Source organism: Uranotaenia lowii, chromosome 2, assembly GCF_029784155.1.
Source record: "Uranotaenia lowii strain MFRU-FL chromosome 2, ASM2978415v1, whole genome shotgun sequence".
NCBI classification, from domain to species: domain Eukaryota; kingdom Metazoa; phylum Arthropoda; class Insecta; order Diptera; family Culicidae; genus Uranotaenia; species Uranotaenia lowii.
In genome coordinates, this window is record NC_073692.1 from 326,667,819 (window position 1) to 326,689,741 (window position 21,923).

At 38.1% G+C, this 21,923-nt stretch overlaps 1 protein-coding gene across 2 annotated transcripts; it reads left to right on the plus strand.

Moving 5' to 3' along the window:
* The first annotated feature begins 481 nt into the window (after positions 1–481).
* LOC129743914 (zinc finger protein 791-like) lies at positions 482–20,927 on the plus strand. 2 transcript variants are annotated; one of them, XM_055736157.1, is made up of 5 exons: positions 482–871; positions 1,229–1,918; positions 1,994–2,142; positions 18,613–18,845; positions 20,437–20,927. In XM_055736157.1, exons 1-4 carry the CDS (start codon positions 746–748, stop codon positions 18,824–18,826), a joined length of 1,179 nt encoding a protein of 392 aa, XP_055592132.1. In that variant the 5' UTR covers positions 482–745; the 3' UTR covers positions 18,827–18,845; positions 20,437–20,927. The 2 variants fall into 2 exon arrangements, with proteins under 2 accessions (XP_055592132.1, XP_055592131.1); XM_055736156.1 differs by lacking the exon at positions 20,437–20,927 and having other exon boundaries at positions 18,613–18,932.
* Positions 20,928–21,923: the final 996 nt, after the last annotated feature.

Sequence of the window (21,923 nt, forward strand, 5' to 3'; positions counted from 1 at the left end):
TCATGCAGAGATGCCCGCAGGGCATGCCAGGTGGTTTTGTCAAAAACCAGGACATCATGAAGAAAAAATCAGGATTTTTCAGGACACAAATTCTGCTAAAATTGCATAATTAAATGCGAAATACAGGAACTGTAGACGCCTTAATTTATGCATTAAGACGGAACAGAATCTTGGCGTACCTTCAGTTTATATGGAAAAACAACATTGAAATATCATCTGAACCGGACAAATCGAACAAATGATATCCTGATAATTGAATATTTTCGGAAATCAATACAATTCAGTACATTTTAAAGACCATTTTTCAAAAATCAGGACAAATCAAATTTAAAAAATTAAGACGGTCTATTGAAAATCAGGACATATCCTGATTTATCAGGACACCTGGCACCTCTTATCTCATGCGATGTTTATATAAAATGTAAACAATTTACACTGAAATAAATGCGAGCATCATTTCGTTCCCTGTGATAACTTTAAATTTTAATTCAGAAAATTTAATGTTCAAAATTATTTAATGTTTTGATGTCATTGTTATTTCTACTAACTGTAGAATACATTTGATTTAGGAGCAAGAATAACCTCTTCTTTCCGATAGAAAATAAACTTGTTCAGTCGCATTCAACAAGAGACAAAATTGAATGAACTTATGCTAAATTTTTAATAATTCAAATAACAATTTCGTGCAATTTGTAACTGTTTGATGTCATATTCATCAATGTAAAGTTTGAAATATTCATCCAGTATGACTGCAGATATTTCAAGTAATTCATGCCGATTGTGTTTGGCCGAGGATGATGTGTTGTGGCCTTTATTTGACGGTGTGGAGAACAATTTGGCTCAGAAAGTGCATTCTTGCACCTCGATTTCGGTAAGTAATCGTGATTAGCAAACCCGCTCGATTCGACGACTCGGTTGAAAAACTTGGTGTCGGTAAAATTTTATTAATTTGTGCTTATTTAAGTTTACTTCATGTATTTAATTTTCTGACTAATATTTACTGTTAAGCAATTTACAAATAGTTGCACTTATTGATTTACAAAGGCCGTTTTAATAAATTGAATTCCACCGATTTTATTTAACTGCTGTTAGCTTAAAGATTGCTTCGTTGAGCGTATGAATATCATCAATTTTAACAGTTAACTAATATACTTAACTGGTCAAATTAAATTTTAAATTATTTATTGTACTTTTTGTCATACATATGTTCATAAATTTATTATTTCAGATTTCTAATGTTGAAGGAGTACCATCAGCAATATGCGAAATTTGTAAATCTAAGCTCATCATTTGTGATCAGTTCATAAGGCAATGCATCAAAACGGACCAAAAAATTAGAACTGCTTTCGCTAAACAGTTCAGCGTAAATTCGACAACGTGTGCGTCTATTCCAGGAACATCCTTATTGGAAATTGAACTTATTCCTTCTGTAGAACATGGCATGAAAAAAGCCCAAACAGAACAATCTACGTATTTGATAGAGATTGCCGAAAAACTGAACAATCCTTCTGATATACAAGAAACAGTTATAGAATGTGTAGAAAATGAACAAGGCCTATCAGTTATAGAACCGGAATCGATAAGTTTTCATGAAACTGAGCAGAATCTTCCTGCTAAAGATGGAAGTCAGGATTCAAAAATTAATCCAAAACCTTTCAAGGATGCCGTTAAATCGAAAAATAAATCTAAATCCAAGCCTGGTATCTGTAAAATTTGTAACACAAAACAGTTGAACATGAAGCAACATATGACGGTACATTCGGGAGAAAGAAAGCATGTTTGCCCGTATTGTCAGAAAGCATTCGCTCAGATGGGTAACTTTAAGTGTCATCTCAACATTCACACCGGATATAAACCTTATCAGTGCAGCGACTGTGATAAAGCCTTTGGCGATCCGACTGCACTGAAACTTCACAAGGTAAGTTTGGATGTGAATTTGACTATCACTATGCTTATCGGGAGTTTCTTCTTTAACCTTTTCGGTTTCCGGTAGATAAACCACGATCCAGACAGTACGAAATTCGTTTGCGAAATTTGCGAAGCGTCCTTCAAATATCGACATTCGCTTCAATCTCACATACGCAGTCATAACAACGACCGGAGGCATGTATGCGGCTATTGCGAAAAGGCTTTCATCACCAGGTAAGTTTTGACTGTTCTGACTCGGCAAACTGAGAGAAGTATTCCCCAAACAACAAATCAGTATGAGGCGTTCAGATACCACGTTTACAGAAAAATGAGATTTTTGACAGCACCCCCCCCCCCCCCCCCCCCCCTCCTCCCCCTCCGTGGACATTTGGCAAACTCCTATCCCCCTCCAAGGATGTCAAACAATTCATTGTATAATAACGTCATTTATATGGACGACCCCTTTCGTCGACCCCTGGCAAAATATTTGACATCTGAAATCGATTGCCCGTCCCTGAAAACTACCGTGTGCAAATTTTCATCCCAATCCGAAGTATAATAACGACGATATTGCAAAAATATTGAAAGGTTTATATGGACGACCCTTTTTGCTGGCCCCTTAAACTGAATTTAATACCTGAAATCTATTGCTCATCTCTCAAAACTCTCGTGTACCATTTTTCGTTTGAATCCGATGTATAATAACGACAATATCGCATCAACAGTGAATAGTTAACATGGACGACCCCTTTGGCCGACTCCTGATTTTAGTTTGGATAAGTGAAATCAGTTGTTTGTCCCTAAAAACTCCTATGTGCAAATTTTCATCCCAATCCGATGTATAAAAACTACAATATCACTAAGATACTGAAAATTTAATATGGACGACCCCTTTTGCCGGCCCCTTACACTACATTTGATACCTCAAATCGATTGCATGTCACTCGAAACTATCGTGTACCAATTTTCATCTGAATACCATGTATAATAACGTCAATATCGCAAAAACAGCGAACAGTTAATATGGACGACCCCTTTGGCTGACCCTTTACACAAAATTTGACACCTGAAATCAATTGCTCGTCTTTCAAAACACTCATGTGAAAATTTTCAACACAATCCGATGAAAAGTAACATCAATATCGCGAAAACAATACTTGCCTTGTATGGACGACCCCCTTCAGAAGGGGTCATCCGAAAAGCTGAAAACATTTTTCATCATTCCTGGTCCTAATGAGCATTAGACCGCTGCAAGTTTGGATGGAAATTTCAAATTCTTAAATTTTTACACCTCCCATAACTTTTTTTTGGTTATTTTTGCTGCCAGAAATAGCAATAAAAGTTTTGGAACGATCCATCCAGTCCTGAATTAGCGCAACAAGTTTTAATTTTGTATGGAAATTTGTATGGGAAAACAAAATTTTTCATTCCAAAATCGCCATAGATGATCTGAAAGTTCCATAAATATATCTTGGGATTAAAAATGTTCCTTGATTCATGCAGTACCTTTCATGTGAATAAAGCATAAACCTAAATGTCGTGTTCCCAGACGAATGAAAAGGCAAAGACTAAACTAGAGATATATGTTTATTCAAGCAAGTGTGACAACTGAATGACAGAGCTTTCACACAAGGGGTGGTATTTATACCAGCAGGTACTCCTAGCGTGATGATAGCATGTTGCGACATTCTAGTAGCTTCTAATTGGTCGGGTGGTCGTAGCCTACCACATCTTCCTTTTTTAAGAAAGATTGTACGAGCTCAAACGAAATCATCCAACAACACCGACAAAGGAAGATTTGGTGTTGGAACCGGTGCTGCTGCTTCGATGAACCAGGCCTTCAGTTGATTGGTGTGAGATCTGATGAGTCGACCGTTGTCCAGCAGTACGGTGTACTTCCCTCCGTTTTTTGAGTTCGATGATTCTTCCAGGTATCCACCGAACTCTTTTGTTGAATTTTCGCCTTGATTTGATCCCCAGCGACGAATGTTGGTTGCATAGGGAAGTTCGAAGTGGACCCGTTCAGTGAATCGGAGGGAATCGACCAAAGGTTGAATGTATCGATGAGGTCGACGCCAAGGACGTTCAGATCTGGATGGTTGGTGACGTAGATGCATGCTCGTTTTGAGACGTTCCGGATGGTTACTCGTGTGCTGAATTCACCCAAAACGTCGAGCATATTTCCGGATGCACTGGTTGCAACGATGTTCGTCTGGTTGATTGTTGGTTTTCCGATGCAAGCCCAGGTTTCCGTCGAAATTATGGTGATGTCGGCCGCACAGTCGAGTTGGAGCTTCACATTGACGCCGTTCAAATTTACCTCAGCAAATTTGCGCTTTTTGGAGATGTCAACATGTTTCACCAAACTGATGCTCTTCATCTTTCGGTTGCTCGGGTGATGCTTGTCGGTTTGTTTCCGCTTTGATTCGGCTGAAGAACAGTACCCTTCTTTGTGGTCCCTGCGTTTGCATTTTCCGCAGGTGGAATTCTGGAACGGGCACTCACGGACGTAATGGAAGTCCCCGCAGAGCCAGCAGGGCGTCTTCGGAACCTTTTTCGTCTTCTTCCCGGGAGGCTTGGGATGGAGGGACACAGCGTTGATTGAGGGGTCCTTCTTCTCAACCATTTGTGTGTCCTGTTTCAGGTTGATGAGTTTGTGGCACTCGTCCACCAGCTTGTCCAGGGTAAGCTGGTAACCTTCGGCAAGTGGGGCGCTTTCTTCGGCTACGAGCTTACTAATAAGCCGAGTTCGTATGTCAGCGTCCCGTGGCGATTGTAAACCACATACGAAACGCAGAGCTTTGAACTGGTCACTAGTAAGCCGGTTGAGTTGAAACGCCTCGCAGTTTTTGTTGATGGAAGCTGCGTAAGCGGTGAAATCATCTGCGTCGTCCTTCCTGTACTGCAGGCACTGGTACCGTGCGTTGAACAGTGATTTTTGTCGACCAAAGAGACGCTTGAGCTTTGTCACTGTTGTTTCAAAGTCAAAGTCTCGGGGGTGACTCGGCAAAATGCTGTTCAGATACCGTTCGTGGAGCCGGAGGATAGCGTTTTTAATATCCATTTCGGTCATCTTCTGATAGGGATCTTCGAGGTTCTCGTCGCCAATTTGTCGTGTTCCCAGACGAATGAAAAGGCAAAGACTAAACTAGAGATATATATTTATTCAAGCAAGTGTGACAACTGAATGACAGAGCTTTCACACAAGGGGTGGTATTTATACCAGCAGGTACTCCTAGCGTGATGATAGCATGCTGCGACATTCTAGTAGCTTCTAATTGGTCGGGTGGTCGTAGCCTACCACACTAAATTGTACCCCAAAAAAGATAATCAATGTTATTAAAAAAATTTATTTTCAAAATATTTTTTTTTTAATTTTATCGTTTTTTGACTGCTTATTTGAAAGCTGTGTAACAGAAGGATGGAAATAAAAAATCTCACAAAACTGTTTTACATTGCCAGAGAACTTGTTGATTTATTTATTTATTTCGCCAAACATCGTAGGCTACATATATATTCTTAAAACTAGTAGTTACAATCTTAATATTACTTTAAATACTACAATATAAGGTTCTTAAGTGCCTGTTGCCGTAAAAAACACTTTTTAGCTGCTGTTTAGACATAGTAAAATCTATGTTCTGGTAGCTTTTATTATAATTCTGCATTAGACAATTAATTGGACTATTTTTACCATAATCAGTTCGAGCAGAGGTTAAAATAAACAGATTTCTGGTTCTCAACTGGCGACTCGGACAATAAAAGTTTAACTGATTTAGTAGATAAGTAGACTGAACACGCTGATTAATTATGTCGTTTACAAAAGAGATTGCAGCAAATTCTCTTTAACACTTAATGGTTTAATATTTATTAGTAAACAGCGTGATTCGTACACACTAAGAATGCATTTATTCTCCTCGGGATATTGACTCTCCGAACCACCGGGTAATTTCTGAATTTAAACGAGGTTCGAATGGGAACCCTCCCGAATCACGAGACGCTCCACTTCTTCTGAAATCTGGGACGAAATTTCCACGAATGCACAGGTGCTCGAAAAATCGTCCTGTATCACGGGGGAACATCAGCTGTCAAACGTTTTCTGTCGTGCTTTTTGGCGGCAGGGTTTTTTTTCTTCTCTTTCTCACAAGTGGAAATCGCGAAACGTTTTTTAATGCAGTTTTAATAATTTTGATGAATGTGAAATCGTAGTTACGATGAACGGTTGAACTTAATTAGTTTGAAGATTATGGGCACGATATTCCTTCCTTCGGTTTGGAAATATGGTTGCTCAGCTTGCTCACAATGGCCCCGGAACGCAAGATTTAGAATGCCAGGTTCACACGGCCATCGGTAAGTTTCAGTGGCACCCGGCGTTTTAGTGAATTACAACAATATATTTTTTATTTACAGAGACAATGTCCCGTCTGTGTGGTGTGTTGCGGTAAATATATGCCGCATTGTTTTAAAAAATCAGAACGTAAAAAATGTGATACAAATATTGAAAAATAAATTTCATTTTTGGTTGAATAATTGTGGGATAATTAGGGATTCATTTTAATTATAAAACGAAATTTGAAGCAGGGGAAAGGATGCCTAAATTCACGACAAATTAAAGGGGAAAGCCATTTCGAACGCACAGGAAAACTTCAAAAGTCCTGAAAATTACAGGAAATCATGAATTCGAAACTACAGGTCAATTTGACAGTTGTTTTCCTGAGCACTTTTTGTGTCCCGAGATTTGTCCTGTAATTTCAGCTGTTGAAAATACAGGACGAAATCGACCCGACCACAGGAGAAAAGATTAAGTGTGTACACACTAAGATTGCATTTATTTCGCTCGGGACCATGAATCTCCGTGTCACGGGAAAAGTGCTCAATTTAAACGAAGTTCGAAAGGAAACTCGCACGAATCTCAGGACGCTTCATCTCTCCTGAAATACGAAACAAACTTGCTACGAGAGCACAGAAACTTAACGTATCCCCGTGAATGCCGGACAGTGTTCTCCTGAATCACGGGAGACCCAATCCTTGTCAAATTTTCTGTCTCTTGCTCTCCTGTATGAAAAAAACCAACAGGTTTTTTTCTCTCTCTTCCACATGTGTATGAATATTAAAACCGCCAAACGTTTCAACTCGTCACTTTTTGCGGTTACCGATGTTAAAGATTAGAAGAATTTGTTTTGTTCGAGTTCATATTGTTGCAGAAAATTTGGTTGTGGCCTGCTGAGAACGGCTCATCATCCGGTGAACTTTTCACCTTTAGCATCGCAGAACTGTTTGGAGAAACTCTACGGTATACTTTCGCCCCGGTTTGGAAGCTTTCGTCGATCCGTTAAGGTAGCTAACATGGACGTGGATCCGGAGCGCAAGAATTTCAATTCAATGGTTTGCAAGGCGCATCGGTAAGTGTCTTTGCCTTCGGCGTTTGGGTAATGAAAATAATGGAAATATTTTCTTTTTGTATGTACTTACAGAAAAAAAAATTGTCTGTGTGTTATGATTGTGAAGAATGGTGAAATGTGTAAAAAAAGTGAAATGTACAACAAATGAAGAAAAAGTTACTTGAAATATACTGAACATGTTTAAACAACAACTATGTTTCATTTTTTAAACATTGCATAGAAATTTATTGAAACAAAAATCAAACCAGGGGAATGGGCAGCATAATTCACTACAAATCACAGTAGGAAATCGTTTCGAGCTCACTGGAAAATTTCAAAAGTTCCTGCAAGTTACAGGGGAAAACCGTTTCGAACATTCAGGTGAATTTGACAGTTGTTTTCCTGAGCTGTTTTGTTGTCCTGAAATCGTCCTGTAATTTCAGCTGTTGAAAATACAGATCGAAATCTTCCCGACCACAGGAGAAAAGATTAAGTGTGTAGCTTGGTAATTGGCTCTGAGACCATCCTAGATTTCGTAAAGCAAATAGAACAAATTGTTTTTGGATTTATTCTAAACGGTTTTTATTAGAAATTTGAAAAGGGGACCACACAATGCTACAGTACTCAAGTATGGATCGGACATAAGCTGTGTACAATGTTTTTACTGTATATGGGTCTTGAAAATTATAACTAAAACGTTTTACAAAGCCAAGCATACTATTTGATTTTTGAATTACTGAGTTATAGTGATCTACAAAGGTAAGTTTTGAGTCCAATATAATACCTAGATCTCTTATCTTATTGGTTCTCTCCACAGGCTCATTTCCTAATGTAACAATTTCTCTGAATTCAAATTTTAGTTTTTTTTCGTTAACTTTATTATTATTTTCGTAGAACATAGTTGGTTCCTCAAAAATCTCCGTTGTTCAGTATGTTGTAATGAAAATCACATCTTTTTTGTCATTTTTCAAACTCCCCCTCATGTCGGTGGGTTTACGGGATTTTGTTAGCGTGATTTCTCTAAAATTTGAACTCAAATTCGTCACTTTTTATATACCTAAATATTCATTAGAATCTCCTCTTTCGATGGACATACTTTTTGTGTGGTGTTTTGAAAATTTGTAGCAACGTTTTTCGAATTTACTGAAAGCTGCCAGATTTCAACCAGTTTGGCCAACGTTTTCAGCAGGTTGGTGTACAAATCTCGCACCCCTCAAGTAGCCGCGGGAGAAACAAATCCTTCAGCTCTCTTTTTGTCGCTCACCAAATCTACCACCCAACCCAGCAGCAGGAGGAACTGCCGTCTCGTCGCGTGGTTTGTTGATTGATTGCCAATTAACTGATTGTAATTTAGATTTAATCATCGTGTAATTTGCATGGAAAAAGTCAAGGGTCTCCTCATATTCGTATTCTGGTATTCCTTTGTTGTCAGAACATATAATTGAAAATTCGATAGCTGTATGAAAGATCTCATTTTTCCAAATTGGATTTGTAGCCTCCAAAATAAAAAAGTCATCAGTCAAGTTTGAAAACAGTAAATCGAGATAGCGGTTGCATGCATTTTTCACATGATTTATTTGATTAAGACATAAGGTAGCAAGATTGTCGAAAAGGAATTGTAATGTTTCATTATCTCCAAAAATCGGTAAGAGGATTGCCTCATCATCTTCATCGGGTAAAAATTGCAGATTCGATTGATTAAAATCGCCATACAGGTGAATTTTGAATTCGGGTTTGAAGCTTCTGAATAATTCTGTAATGCTCAGAGAAACTTTTGGAAATAATCTTTACTGGCATATTCTGGAGGAAAGTAGATCGATCCAAAAATATGGGTTTTCTTGAAGATTTGAGCTTTTGCCCACACCTGCTTAAATTCTTTGTGCTTAGTTATTTCAATAAGCTCAGAATCGAAAGAAGAGCTTATTGCTACTATAACGCCTCCGCCTGATTTCTTGTCAGACAAATTGAAATCTCGGTCATCTCTGTAGACATTATAACGCGATCCAAAAATTTCCTCGCTTTTTATCCCAGCTTGTTTCGGTTCCTTAAATAATAGTATAATTACTTGCTACTAAATTTTTATGAATTGTGTTTAGTTTAGATGCGCTTAGCATTTTATTAAAGTTTTGGCAATATGCCACAATTTCTTTATTATTGATAACTTGTTGATCGCGAGAACGAACATGATCCGCTTGGTTGACAAAAACATAGCCTTTACAAAAACATTTCTTACAATTATTAACAGCTCTAGTAAGCAAAGTCTGCCTTTTTCGAATATTTTTCAATGGATTCAGATTTTTTATTTTGAAATGGTTATAACCTTTTTCATGAAATTGATTGCTGCTTTGTCATGTTAGCGAAAAATAAAGCTTAAGAATAGTCAAAACCAAAAATCAAAGACCGACTTCATTTCAAGCTTATTTGAATTTTCGGGATGATTTAATGTGCAAAAATTTCTTCTTCCATACAAATTTCCATACAAAATTAAAACGCGTTGCGCTAACTCAGGAATCAACCAAATTATCGAAAATTTCACACTGATGCTTGGTGACCCAAAAGGAATCGAAAAAACATATGGGAGCAAAAAAGTCATTTTTTGCAGCGGTCTAATGAGCATCCATGCCAAATTTCAGACCTCTAGCTCTTAAGACGGCTGAGTCTATAAAGGACAAAAAAAAAAAACAAACGAACAAACATACCGAAATTGGTTTTTATATATAGATTAAAATTAAAATGCATCAATATTCTTCCTGCAGCGAGATGCCGCTGTGCGCCGAGGCTCGAATATATCAGTCTCCATTTGACCCTTGGTTGCAGCGAAAAAAAAAAAATGACAAAAAAACAAAAAATCCAAGATTGACAGATCGATTGCTGGTTTTTCAGCAATACAGATCAAGTGCAGGAAAAATCAGCAAGACGGAGAATATTTGCTGGTTTCCAGCAAAAATTTGGATTGCTGGACTTCCCAGCAATTTTTTTTCTGGAAATCGAGGCAAAAATTTACTGTGTACACAGCAAATGTTTTTTGTTGGTTTTTTGTCCCGCTTATTTTCCAGCAATTTGAATTGCTGAAAACGATCAGCAAACTCAATTGTTGGAAACCAGTTATCTCAGTTGCTGGAAATCAGCATTTTTTTTTTCAAAAACAACCGGATATTTCGGGTTTCTAAATAAAATTTTAAATTTAAATATCAATATTTAACCCTCATAGCAGTCATATTTATAATCAGAAATTGGTATGTTCATCTTTCTTGAGCTTCATTTATTAAAATTTTTAAAACCAAATAAAATAATATTTGGCCAAGTATAAGACATCAGATGACTTGTCGATTCTATGGCGTTTATCATCAAAGAGACTGGTTTCCCATAAGAAAACGTCACACGCTGAACAATACTTGCTTTTTGCATAAAGGGAAATGAAAATCCTTTTTCGTAAAAGTTTATCTTCGATTTCTGAACGAAAAGTGAAAAGTTCATAGTGTAGAGATCTCCGGTGAAGAATATTTCGGTTGAATTAAACGAAAGCAATACAGTTCGGACAATTACTTTTATTGCGGCTGGTACGGTTCGCTGTTGCACTAAAACTGAACTAATCCCTCATCTCGAAACTTCGGATAGGCTTTCGCTCTCTCTCTTAATAATTTTCTGAATTCTCTCTATACTGTTGAACAGGGTTGAAGTCATATCCTACATCCTTCCCCCTCACTAATATAATAAAATAAATTTGTTTATATGGTTAAGAGTAACACTTCACGGACTATACCGCACTTTAGGTTTCCGTAGTCGTGCTGGACGTTTTTCGATTGGCGAAGTGTTCCTTAAATTTCGGTGCATATCTCCAAAAGAGGCCGATGCCGTAGCCATCGGTGCAACGCCTTCTGATGATGACATCCGTCTAAATTGTTCTGCTTCCATTGTGCCCTTGCTAGGATCTTTCCCGGTCTCGGTTGTTTCTGCACGTGACTCGTCCTTTCCAGGGGAACCTTGAGAGGAAGTAAGAATGCCTAAAAAATAAATTATAATTAATGGATAAATTAAGTGAATTGAATAAAATTACATAAATCATCGCGAAAAGAACAAACAAGTTTTGCACCAACCTTCATTTTCCCTTGGTAACTTTCTCAAGTGAGTAACCGAACGACGATACGAAACTCCTTCATCGTTAGTGATCCTGCAATCACTTCCAGCTCTTCTGTCGACCCGAAAACGCTCCAATTTAAACTTTGGTTCGAGTTTACCATTATCGAAATTCCGAACGATAACAGTATCATTTACTTTAATATCTGATGGTGTGGCATATCTGCGTATTTTTTACCTTTTAATTTCTCCACTGCATCTCTTTCGCGTACTGCTTCTTCCCGATAAAAGTAAGGATCCGTTCTAATCGACGGAAGTAGGTCTTTGATAGGTCGCCCGGTCATAAGTTCTATTGGGGCTTTTCCTGTTACGGTATGCGGAGTGCTGTTATACATTTGAACATATTCTTTCAATGACGCACGCCAATCTTTGTTTGTAGCCTTTGCGATTCGTAAAGCTCGTAGCAATCCTTGGTTTTGCCGTTCCACAAGGCCGTTCATTTGCGGCCAATACGGTATAGAATGAACCAATCGTATATTTTTATTCGCTCAATAACTAGCAAATTCTTGACTCGCAAAGGGTGGCCCATTGTCACAACGTATTGTTTCCGGATAGAAGTGTTCATCAAACAAGGTTTGAAGCGCAGAGATGGTGTGCTATATTCTTCTTTCAGCTTCATTCCTATAACCCTCAAAAATCTGCTGAAATAGTCTACTATTACTAAGAAAGTGCCACACTCTTTGACACTAAAAAAGTCGATTGCTATATCCTGCCATGGCCGTTCCGGGATCTCTTTCCTTGTCATAGGTTCAGGAGGAAATTGCGAGCTAACTGCCGCACATCCTGCACATTCTTGGACTTTGTTGGTGACATCCCTATCCATGTAGGGCCACCAAACCTTTTCGCGTGGAATTTTCCGCATTGCGATAACGCCAGGGTGCCCTCGGTGTGCTATATCCAGTGCTTTGTTCCTCAAACTCTGCGGTAAAATTATACGTTCGTCCCGAATCACAATACCCTCCATGATACCCAGCTCTTTTTTGAATGCCTCGTATCGTATTAAATTTGCCGGCCAATAACCAGTTTTCATAGCTTCAATAACATCGGTTAGTGTACCATCTTTCCTTGTCTCATTCCTAATCTCGTCCAAGTTTATTGCCGTTAGACCTTCCCCTACAGCGAAGAGAAAATGTTCTGAGGCTTCATCAAACGCAGCTTCCTGATTTGGACATAAACGCGATAGAATGTCAGATATGTTCATGTGACCTGGGATGTGCTTAACAGTAAAAGTATAAGGTTGCAGACGAAGAGCCCATGATTCTGCTCTGGTACAAGCACGACGACCATCTTGATATTTTCCTCCGTATATGTATTCTAATGTCTTGTGGTCGGTGTACAAAATAAAATGCATACCAAAGACGTAAAGGTAGAATTTTTCTACTGCCCATACCACAGCCAGGGCCTCTCGCTGTGTCTGAGGATAAACCTTTTCGGATGTTGTCAATCCTTGAGGCAAAACATATTATTCTGGGGAAGTTCTCCTTATCACGCTGGACGAGGACTGCGCCGAGTCCACTCGGTGACGCATCTACGTAAAGCTCAGTCGCATCGAGTGGATCAAAAAATCCAAGTTTGAGTACTTTGACTGTCAAGTCGTTCCTGAGATCATCGAAGGCATCGCATTGTTCTTTTCCGAAAACCTCAACCTCTCCACGGATAAATTTCCGCAGTGGTTCGGACCGTGCAGATAACTTCGGAATGAAGTGGCCTACAAAATTGACCAGCCCTAGAAAACTTCTAGTCTCCTCTTTTGTTTCCGGTTTCCTGAAGTTTTTAATAGCAGATATTTTCTCGTCTGACGGGCTAATTCCCTTCGCGTTGACTTTGAATCCTAGTATATCAATTTCGTCTACGCCAAAGGAACATTTCTTCTCGTTCAGCAAAGCATTGTTCTGACGAAGTACTTTCAAAACTTGTCTCAGTCGGGTGTCATGTTCTTGGCGGGTGCGGCCTGTCACCACTATATCGTCTATATAAACTATGACGCCATCTATGCCATTCAGCATCTGGGTCATTACCCGCTGAAAAATTTCAGGCGCACAGTTTATACCGAAAAATAATCTTTTGAAGCGCATAAGTCCACGCCCAGTCATAAAAGTGGTTCTGCCGCGTGAGTCGGGATGCAATTCGATATGATGAAAGGCTGATGTAATATCTAGTTTTGATAAGCATACCGAACCTCTCAATCTATTTAAGAAAATGTCAATAACTGGGAGGGGGTAGTATTCTCTCTGGATAGCAGTGTTGGGGTACCTCATGTTGATGCAAAGCCGTACATCGTCTTTCCCTTTTGGTACGACCACCATAGGGGAAATCCAATCAGATGAACCTTGCACCGGCTCGATAATATCACAGCGTAGCATTTCGATTATTTTTTTCATCCACTTTTTGCTCCATAGCGCTTGGAACTCGTAGGTATGAAATTCTTTTGGGTGGGATCTTTTCGTCAATCGTCAGCTTAACTTCGATTTTGGGAAATTTAGGGAATGGTTTAAATGTCTGAACGTGTTGTACATCGAGTCCTACTTTCAGCACACGGAGCTCTTCAGCAGTTTGTTTGCTGAGAAGACATTTGTTTGCTCCAGTCACTACGAAGAATTCAGCGTATGCCTTCGGTTTGGTCTCATTCACTGAAATCCTTCAAAAATTGCTGAAATTTGCAACGGTTGTTCAGATGCATACGATTTGAACTGACGAGAGCATTGGAATTTGGTCTTATATATTTTAACATCGGTTTTCACAATTTTGTCCCAAATTTCTGATGTAACAGAGTTGATTGAAGACCCAGAATCAATTAAAAATTGAACTGGAAAAGTGTCGATTTTACAAGTTATTATTCCATCAGATTCTCTTAAAAGATGGTATGAGTGTCCCTATTAAAACAAGATAAATATTTGTTTTTTAAATTTACGCATTTTCGGTTTATTTAATTTCATTTATCAAATCAGTTCATGGATGTAGAAAATATTAATCAAAGAAGAATAGAACAAAATTAAAACGATTACTCTACCTCAGACACATCACTTGCAGTTGGACGACGAGGTAGTTCTTCCTTCCACGGAGCGTCTCCAAGATTATTCGTTTCACCTTCCGGACGCTTCCAGACGTTACGAGTAGGCCAATTCTGCTGTCTTCCTAGACATTTTCTTCCGTAATGCCCTGTCACGTTGCATCTATTGCACTTAATACGTCGACCTGGGCACGATGATGACTGCCAATAGTGATCTTCGGCTCCACAGTTGTAGCATTCATTACGCCTAACTATCGGACGAGACTGAGTATTCAGAAATCTTGTCCGGTGATTCGATTGTGGTTGTTTCCAACGGTTGGTCCGATACGGAGCTCGACGAAAATTGCCACGTTGAACCGTGGCAACCAGAGACTCATCAGCTACAAATTTGGCCTTTTCTTTTTGCTTGTAAAGGATTTCGCGATTGACAGCATAATTGGTTATTTCGTCTAAAGTCATGACGTTTTCCATACCTTTGTCACGAACTCTCTCATCGCGAGCACCCATGGTAACCTGCTGCAGAATTTCTTTTTCAATTCGTTCTCCGAAGTCGCATCGCACTGCTTGTTCTCGCAAACGTAGTAAAAACAAATTAAACGCTTCTTCATTGGTTTGCCGCATTGAGCGGAAAATCTCCAACTCAACGCGATCGTTATGCTTCCCCACGAAAAATTTATTTAGCCTCTTAATCGCATTGTCGTATTGAGGTTCTTCCTCTGGACGATAAGGAATCCGGGTTGGTTCCGGGTGAATTTCTTCTGGTGCGGGTCCTGCGTTGTAATAGGTTCTCTGCAAGCCTCGCCCTCCATATGTCAATAGCATGACCAATTTCTCATGTAGTGCTTGCACACCTTTCAGCTCAACGAGAAGTTCAAAAGAGCGCAACCACTCCTCCCACTCTCTTCTCAAACCTTGCGGATTAATGGCATCATTAAATGGCTGCAAAGGCCAGTTAGCAGATCCTCCGTTCATCTAAAAGAAGAAATGAAAACTTACCGTCAAGATTCCATTTGTGCGTTTTTTTTTCTATACGATTTATTTCATTAAACTGTTATCAAAGTTTGTTTCAATGCAATGTCCGAACAACGAAATTTCACTCTACATATGTAATTGTAAATTGTTTACTTTTCCCGTTTTTTATTTGAAAAATTTCAATAACCTACTATTTGATAACAAAGCAACCGTAGCTAACTCCAATCGATTAGTTTCGTTCTAACATTTTCATTTCATCTCACCCATTTTCAACTCATCTCATCAAAATACAACATACACATGATCCTGCAGTTCGACTACGACTAAACGTCGGGCTCTTTCAGTTCCTCTCAAAGTGCACATATTTTTCTCTCTTTCCTTTTTCACAACAAAATACACATGAGCGACTGCAACGATAAGCTGGTCTCGCTGTAAACGTGACCAGTGATGCCACATTTCTATCGGTATTTTGAAACCCAAAAAAATCTTTTATCGGTATGTAAATCCTAAAAATCGGTATGAAAATCGGTATTTGAATGAATGTTCATTTTTAGTTCAAAACTAGATGACTTAATGTGTTTTAGCATATATTATTGCATTTTCTCCGTAACTTGGTTCTAGGTAACACTAGTTTACACAAAATGACGGTTGTGAAATTTTAACAGAACTTTATGTTCGTTATGACTTATACATTTTTTTTAAATTTTAAAACTATCTGCTTTTGCTTACAAAAGCAAAAATCACAATTGAAAATTCAGCAGAAAATCCGAAACAAGTGTTGCTTTCCAGTAGTCATAACTGAATGGAAATTTATTTTAAAAGTTATCGTTTGATAAGAAAAATAGGGGCATGGCAAGCACCTTCAGGTTACTCGTTGGTTATGCATATAAATTAAGTAAAAACTTGAAACTTTGATGTTTGGCTAAAGTGGGATGTAAATTTGATAAATTCGATAAGGCAAGAATAGAACCGTAAACCTAAAGGAAATTTTAGTTACGTAAACACTTACAAATCCAATGGCTTTTTGACGTTCGAGGTAAATATGGGCTCAAATTGATGTTCTTCGTTTTATTGATGGATTTTTGCCAATCTCTCTAATTCAGCTTTTAGTATAAGATATGAGTCCTAGCGATTAGAGAAAGAAATGATTGCAGAAAGTTAAGAGAGTTGTTGCTTCATTTTTTTATAGCCAATAAAAAATAAATTTTATTTTATGAAAAATTACGCATTAGTCATATGAAAATCGAAAAATTTCATGCGCAAATAAATGAGAGATGTGCTCTAAAAGAAGGTTTTCTTTCGAAAAAGATTAAAAAACACATAGTTTTACAATAACTGAAACCTATTTTTCCTCGCGTGGTCTTTAATTCTGCGATCTCTGCAGTTTAGGTACTTATGATATAATTTATTTGGCTAACAAGATGCAGAAGGATTGAAGATTATACCGATGATATTACATACCGTGTATCTGATTGCGCTTCAAATCTCGACATACCCCATCAGGCGACGAGTTGAACAAGGATTATGATTATATTCAAACGGTGTATGTATTTCCTTGAAAAATTGAGATTGACCTTAAGGAACTTATATTGGCAGTCGCAGAAAGAAGGTCAAATATCAGCCTTGAGCTTAGCCCATTGGCTTTGAGGTTGTGTACCATAATAGTGCATCATTTGACAGAATAAAGGAACAAAACAGCGCGAACAACTGAACGAATTATTAGAGTGAGCAGTGGAGATCTTTGCAGAATACTTCAAAAGTTGTACAGATCAAAGTTACGCCACGCCAGCTACCGAACTTTGTCTTCTTTCTGCGGGACCTTCTCGAGGATAGCTTGAATGAAGTGGAAATGTTGAAGTGGAATGAGTTTTGAGTTAAAATCTTAAAAATCGGTATGAAATCGGTATTTTTTGCCAAAAATCGGTAATCGGTATATACCGATTCTTGGTCAAAACTTCGCTCAAAAATCGGTATAAATACCGGAAAATCGGTATGTGTGGCATCGCTGAACGTGACTGCGACCAAAAGTCGGACTCTTTCTTTCTAGCGACTGCATTAATCATTTGGTCTCGCTGTTCACACTTGCATTTTTCCACGACTGCAACACATAGTTGGACTCACTCTGCAAAAATGACTACGACACAAGTCGGACTCTCTTTTCAGCAACAACAATGCATATGATTCATTTCACTAAAGGCGGGAGCTGTTCTCAGTGTTAGTGACTACAACATTGCGTTGGTCTCATTTTTCACACCACCACCACTCAACAATAGACTTTTTCTGCCGAATTTATGCTTTCACCGCCATATTTCTTTCCACTGTTCACATTCTGTTTTTTTTTCACCTTGTTTGAGAAAAATTTACGCCATGTTAGAAAAACACCAAACGCTAGGAATCTTCCATGTTTGCGATGAACAAGACAGCGAAAGTTGCACAGGCCAGCGTAGGTTTTCACTTCCCACCAAACGTTAAAAAAAATACTTACGATCCTGCCGATTGCGCCACTTGTAGAGATCTCCGGTGAAGAATATTTCGGTTGAAATAAACGAAAGCAATACAGTTCGGACAATTACTTTTATTGCGGCTGGTACGGTTCGCTGTTGCACTAAAACTGAACTAATCTCTCATCTCGAAACTTCGGATAGGCTTTCGCTCTCTTTCTTAATAATTTTCTGAATTCTCTCTATACTGTTGAACAGGGTTGAAGTCATATCCTACACATAGAAGTATTGAGGATCGTAGAACTGGATCATCATGCAAATTGAATTGTGTCAAAAAAATTTCCATGGCTTTTTCTCATTTCTAAATTTAAGGTTTTAGAAAACCAAACTTATTTTTGTTGGTATGGTCAATTGATTGGTACAGGTTGGATTTTAAACTTGTTATTGATTATTTTCATAGCCCTTTTTTAATCTTTCAAAAATCTCAGTTCTTCAGTACATTGGAATGATGATTATGATAATTTTAATCTTCAATCAATCTAATCCTCTTTCATTCGAACTTGGATTTATTGATCATCGTTACATCACAAATATTTAAACCATATTTTAAATGTTTTATATGAGCCAAATTTCGCTATCTTTACATGTATGTTTAAATATGCAGATTAATCAAGCATAGCTAGTTACTTGACGAATTTGTAAAATTAGGCATACTATATAAATTCAGTTCTATTCTCTTCCTGTTTATGTATTTCTTTTTCTCCAGTTCCGCCCTGAAAAAGCACAACCGAACGCACACCGGGGAACGACCGTACCAGTGTGACCAGTGTCCCAAGTCATTCGCTTCTTCCGGAAATCTGCTGGCGCACAAAATCACCCACGCGCCAAACCGCCAATACCAGTGCCACGCTTGTGATGCCGCATTCGCCTACAAGACTGTGCTTCAGCATCATCTTAAAGTTCACGAACAACAACAATAGACCGAAATACATACCTATAGTAAGTATACTTACTTGTAAATATTCCATCAGCACGATTAGCACCTTTGATGGTCAATCAAATCTAATGCTGTTGAAATTTTCCGCTGCAATCCGAAATTACCCATTACTCATCATCGTTCTGATAAGTGTGTCGCTGAATGATGCATATTTTTGAATAAGTTATATGGGATAGAACTGATGTGGATCAATGCGGGGTTTGCGTGACCTCGGTGATATCTCGTCTTTCTAATGACAAAATTGTGCAATATTTTAACCCTGGCGAAATGTAACGGATTGGGAATGACTCCGTCGTAATTGTTTGAACATTTTTTTTTTCAAAACAATTCCCCTATGTTCATACGCACGTGATATCTTAAACCCACACCTTTCTTCGGTGCGCGGGTGCGTCGCTAAGCAGTCGAAAACACTGAACTCAAATGTTAACAAAAACAAAAAAAAATCGCAAGCCGCTTAAGTTGTTTGCTTTTCTGAAGTGCGAAATTCCCACTTCTTCGTCCGTTGATCGATAGTATCCGTTGAAGTTTGTTTCTTGACAAGTCATAAATAGGTACCTACCTACTTCTTCCCATTATGTGAAATGACAGGCAAACATGTGAGAAGGTAAGCATCCGCCAGTTTGCTGCTTATATGTGGGATATGCAGCCTGTATGCTATACCCGGAGTTGATTTTTTGACAGGTTCAAGGTAAACGGAAGCAAGTTTGTCACGAGTACAACCCATCAAAAACTATTTGCATCTCTTCACTTTGTGACAACATCATTTTAATAAATATTGCTATGTTGAATTGTTCGAGTTACAACGTGAGTTATATTCAAGTTTATAATTTAAAAAAAAAAAATAGAACTGAACATTCTCAATCTGATTGATATTTTAAATTCTTAAACTATTATTTATTTTTCAATATGGTACATTATTGAATCGGTTACTGTTACATCTCCTTACCTTAACTAAATAAATAACTGGAAACTCAAGCTTTAAATCTAAGCGTTCGAATGTCGTAACTTTTGTACGTAATGTGTTAAAGCATGATGGAATGAATAAAGTGTAGTTGTAGTTTAAATAACAATAGTAAAATAAAAGAAGAAAAAAGATACATAGACTGCAACAACAAAGTAGTTAAACTGGTTAAACTGAGATTTGCGTCATTTCTTTCAGTACTTAGTTATAGCAAAGAGGAAAGGCATTCTAGATGTAAATTAGTTTTCTCATGAGTCAGAACAATTACTGCGTGTCTATTCCTACACTCAGGCACATTTTTATTATAATTTTCATAAGATGTGTCTTATGAACCGCTTTTTAGAGTGGAAAATTGATTTTCATATGAGTCTTATGAAATTCATCCAATTTTCAAAGTAAGTTCTTATGCAAAATAGAAGAAGCGGCATTGTGAAAAAATAATGAATGTGTTCCATCAGTCCATCCCATCAGTCATTATTTTTCATCGTCAAACGAGGTATCAAACAGTAGTGAAGCCATTATATTTTTCCTAAAAGTTGAGTGATTATCTTATTCTAAATGGCAAGTTTATTTTTTGTAAATATTGACAGTATTTGTAAACTCAAACACATTATTTTTTGTTTACTTTTCAGCATATTGCCCGGAAAAAGTAAAAACTCAAAGGACCCGATGCGGCAGAATAATTTTTTTAGAACCCAGTGTTTGTGTGCTGCTGTTAGTGATAATGATGTAACAAATTAGCTAGAAAATAAATAAAATGTTTTAACATCAATAATCTTGAGTTATTCTCATCAAACATGACATTTTCTGTTTCTATAAGACCCTCTTATGAAAAGCGAAAACCTCTCAACGAAGTAGGCGTTCATCTGAAGAATTCATTCGCGTCATAAGACAATCTTATAAATTTCAATGATTTTTCTTATGGCGCCAGTTTATAAGAAAATCTTATGGCAAACTTATTTTTCTGAGTGTAACTATCATGTCAATGGCGATCGAGATTCGATTTCGCGAGCACAGTTTGGAGGCCCATGTACCAAACACACTTAAACCGAATGGAAGCTGTTCAGAAGCGTTTCGTCAAATTTGCAGTGAGGAATCTTGCCTGGGGAGAGAGTCTACCGGAATATGAACATTAATGTTGCCTACTAGATTTGGATCTGTTGGAAAGTCGGCACCGCATAAATGATTTAACCTTTTTCTTAAGGTAGATACAGGCATGGTGGACTCAACGTTTTTATGTTCCCGCTTGACAGCGAACACAAGCACTCTGACTTTGAGACGACGCATGCGTTATGCACTTGACCATCGCAGGACGAATTACAGCCGCAACGAACCAGCTTTCCGTTTTATGAGGGAGGTGCAATTTAGGGTTTTAACAGTGCAATAGACCTTAATTTAAGCATCCCGACAATCAAGAAGCTCTATATTTAAGAAATCAACTCTCATCATAATTTTTAAGTAGTTCGGATGACGGGCTTGGCCCATATATCCTTAAATAAATAAATGAAAAAATAAAAAAATGGCGTTTTTAACGGTTTGTTTGATTATTGTTCATCAACAGATCACATAGCAATCCAAATGATAGGTTTAACACGTCCGTCGCCACGGCACCCATATTCGGGTGACGGGTGTATTTCCTGGGGGGCCCCGTCACATCAAAAAGCGTGTGACGCTCTCTTACTTGAGTTAACCGCTCAGCTTCGCCACACGTTTCAAATATGGAAGCTCTCCCTCTTTGCTTTCTCTCTCTGAAAATTTCTTTGGGCCCGCCTAGTAAAACTACCAAAATGAGCTTGGCGACGAACGTGTTAAAAATAAAGAAAAACTACAAATTCATGGAATGTATTGTGTAAGGTAACACTGTACTTAAAGTACTAAGGATTCTTCTTCGGAATTCCAGAATTAAAATGAAACACAGCAAAAATTATTATTTTTTATTTATTTTATTTTCTTAGTATTCCGTCTCACGACATAACTTGACAAACATAATTCCTAAAATTCACTCGGTCCATGGCAACCGTTCTCCAATTCCTCGGGCACCCCACGTTCGCCAGATCACGCTCCACTTGGTCTAACCACCTCGCTCGTTGCGCCCCCGCTCGTCTTGTTCCTACCGGAT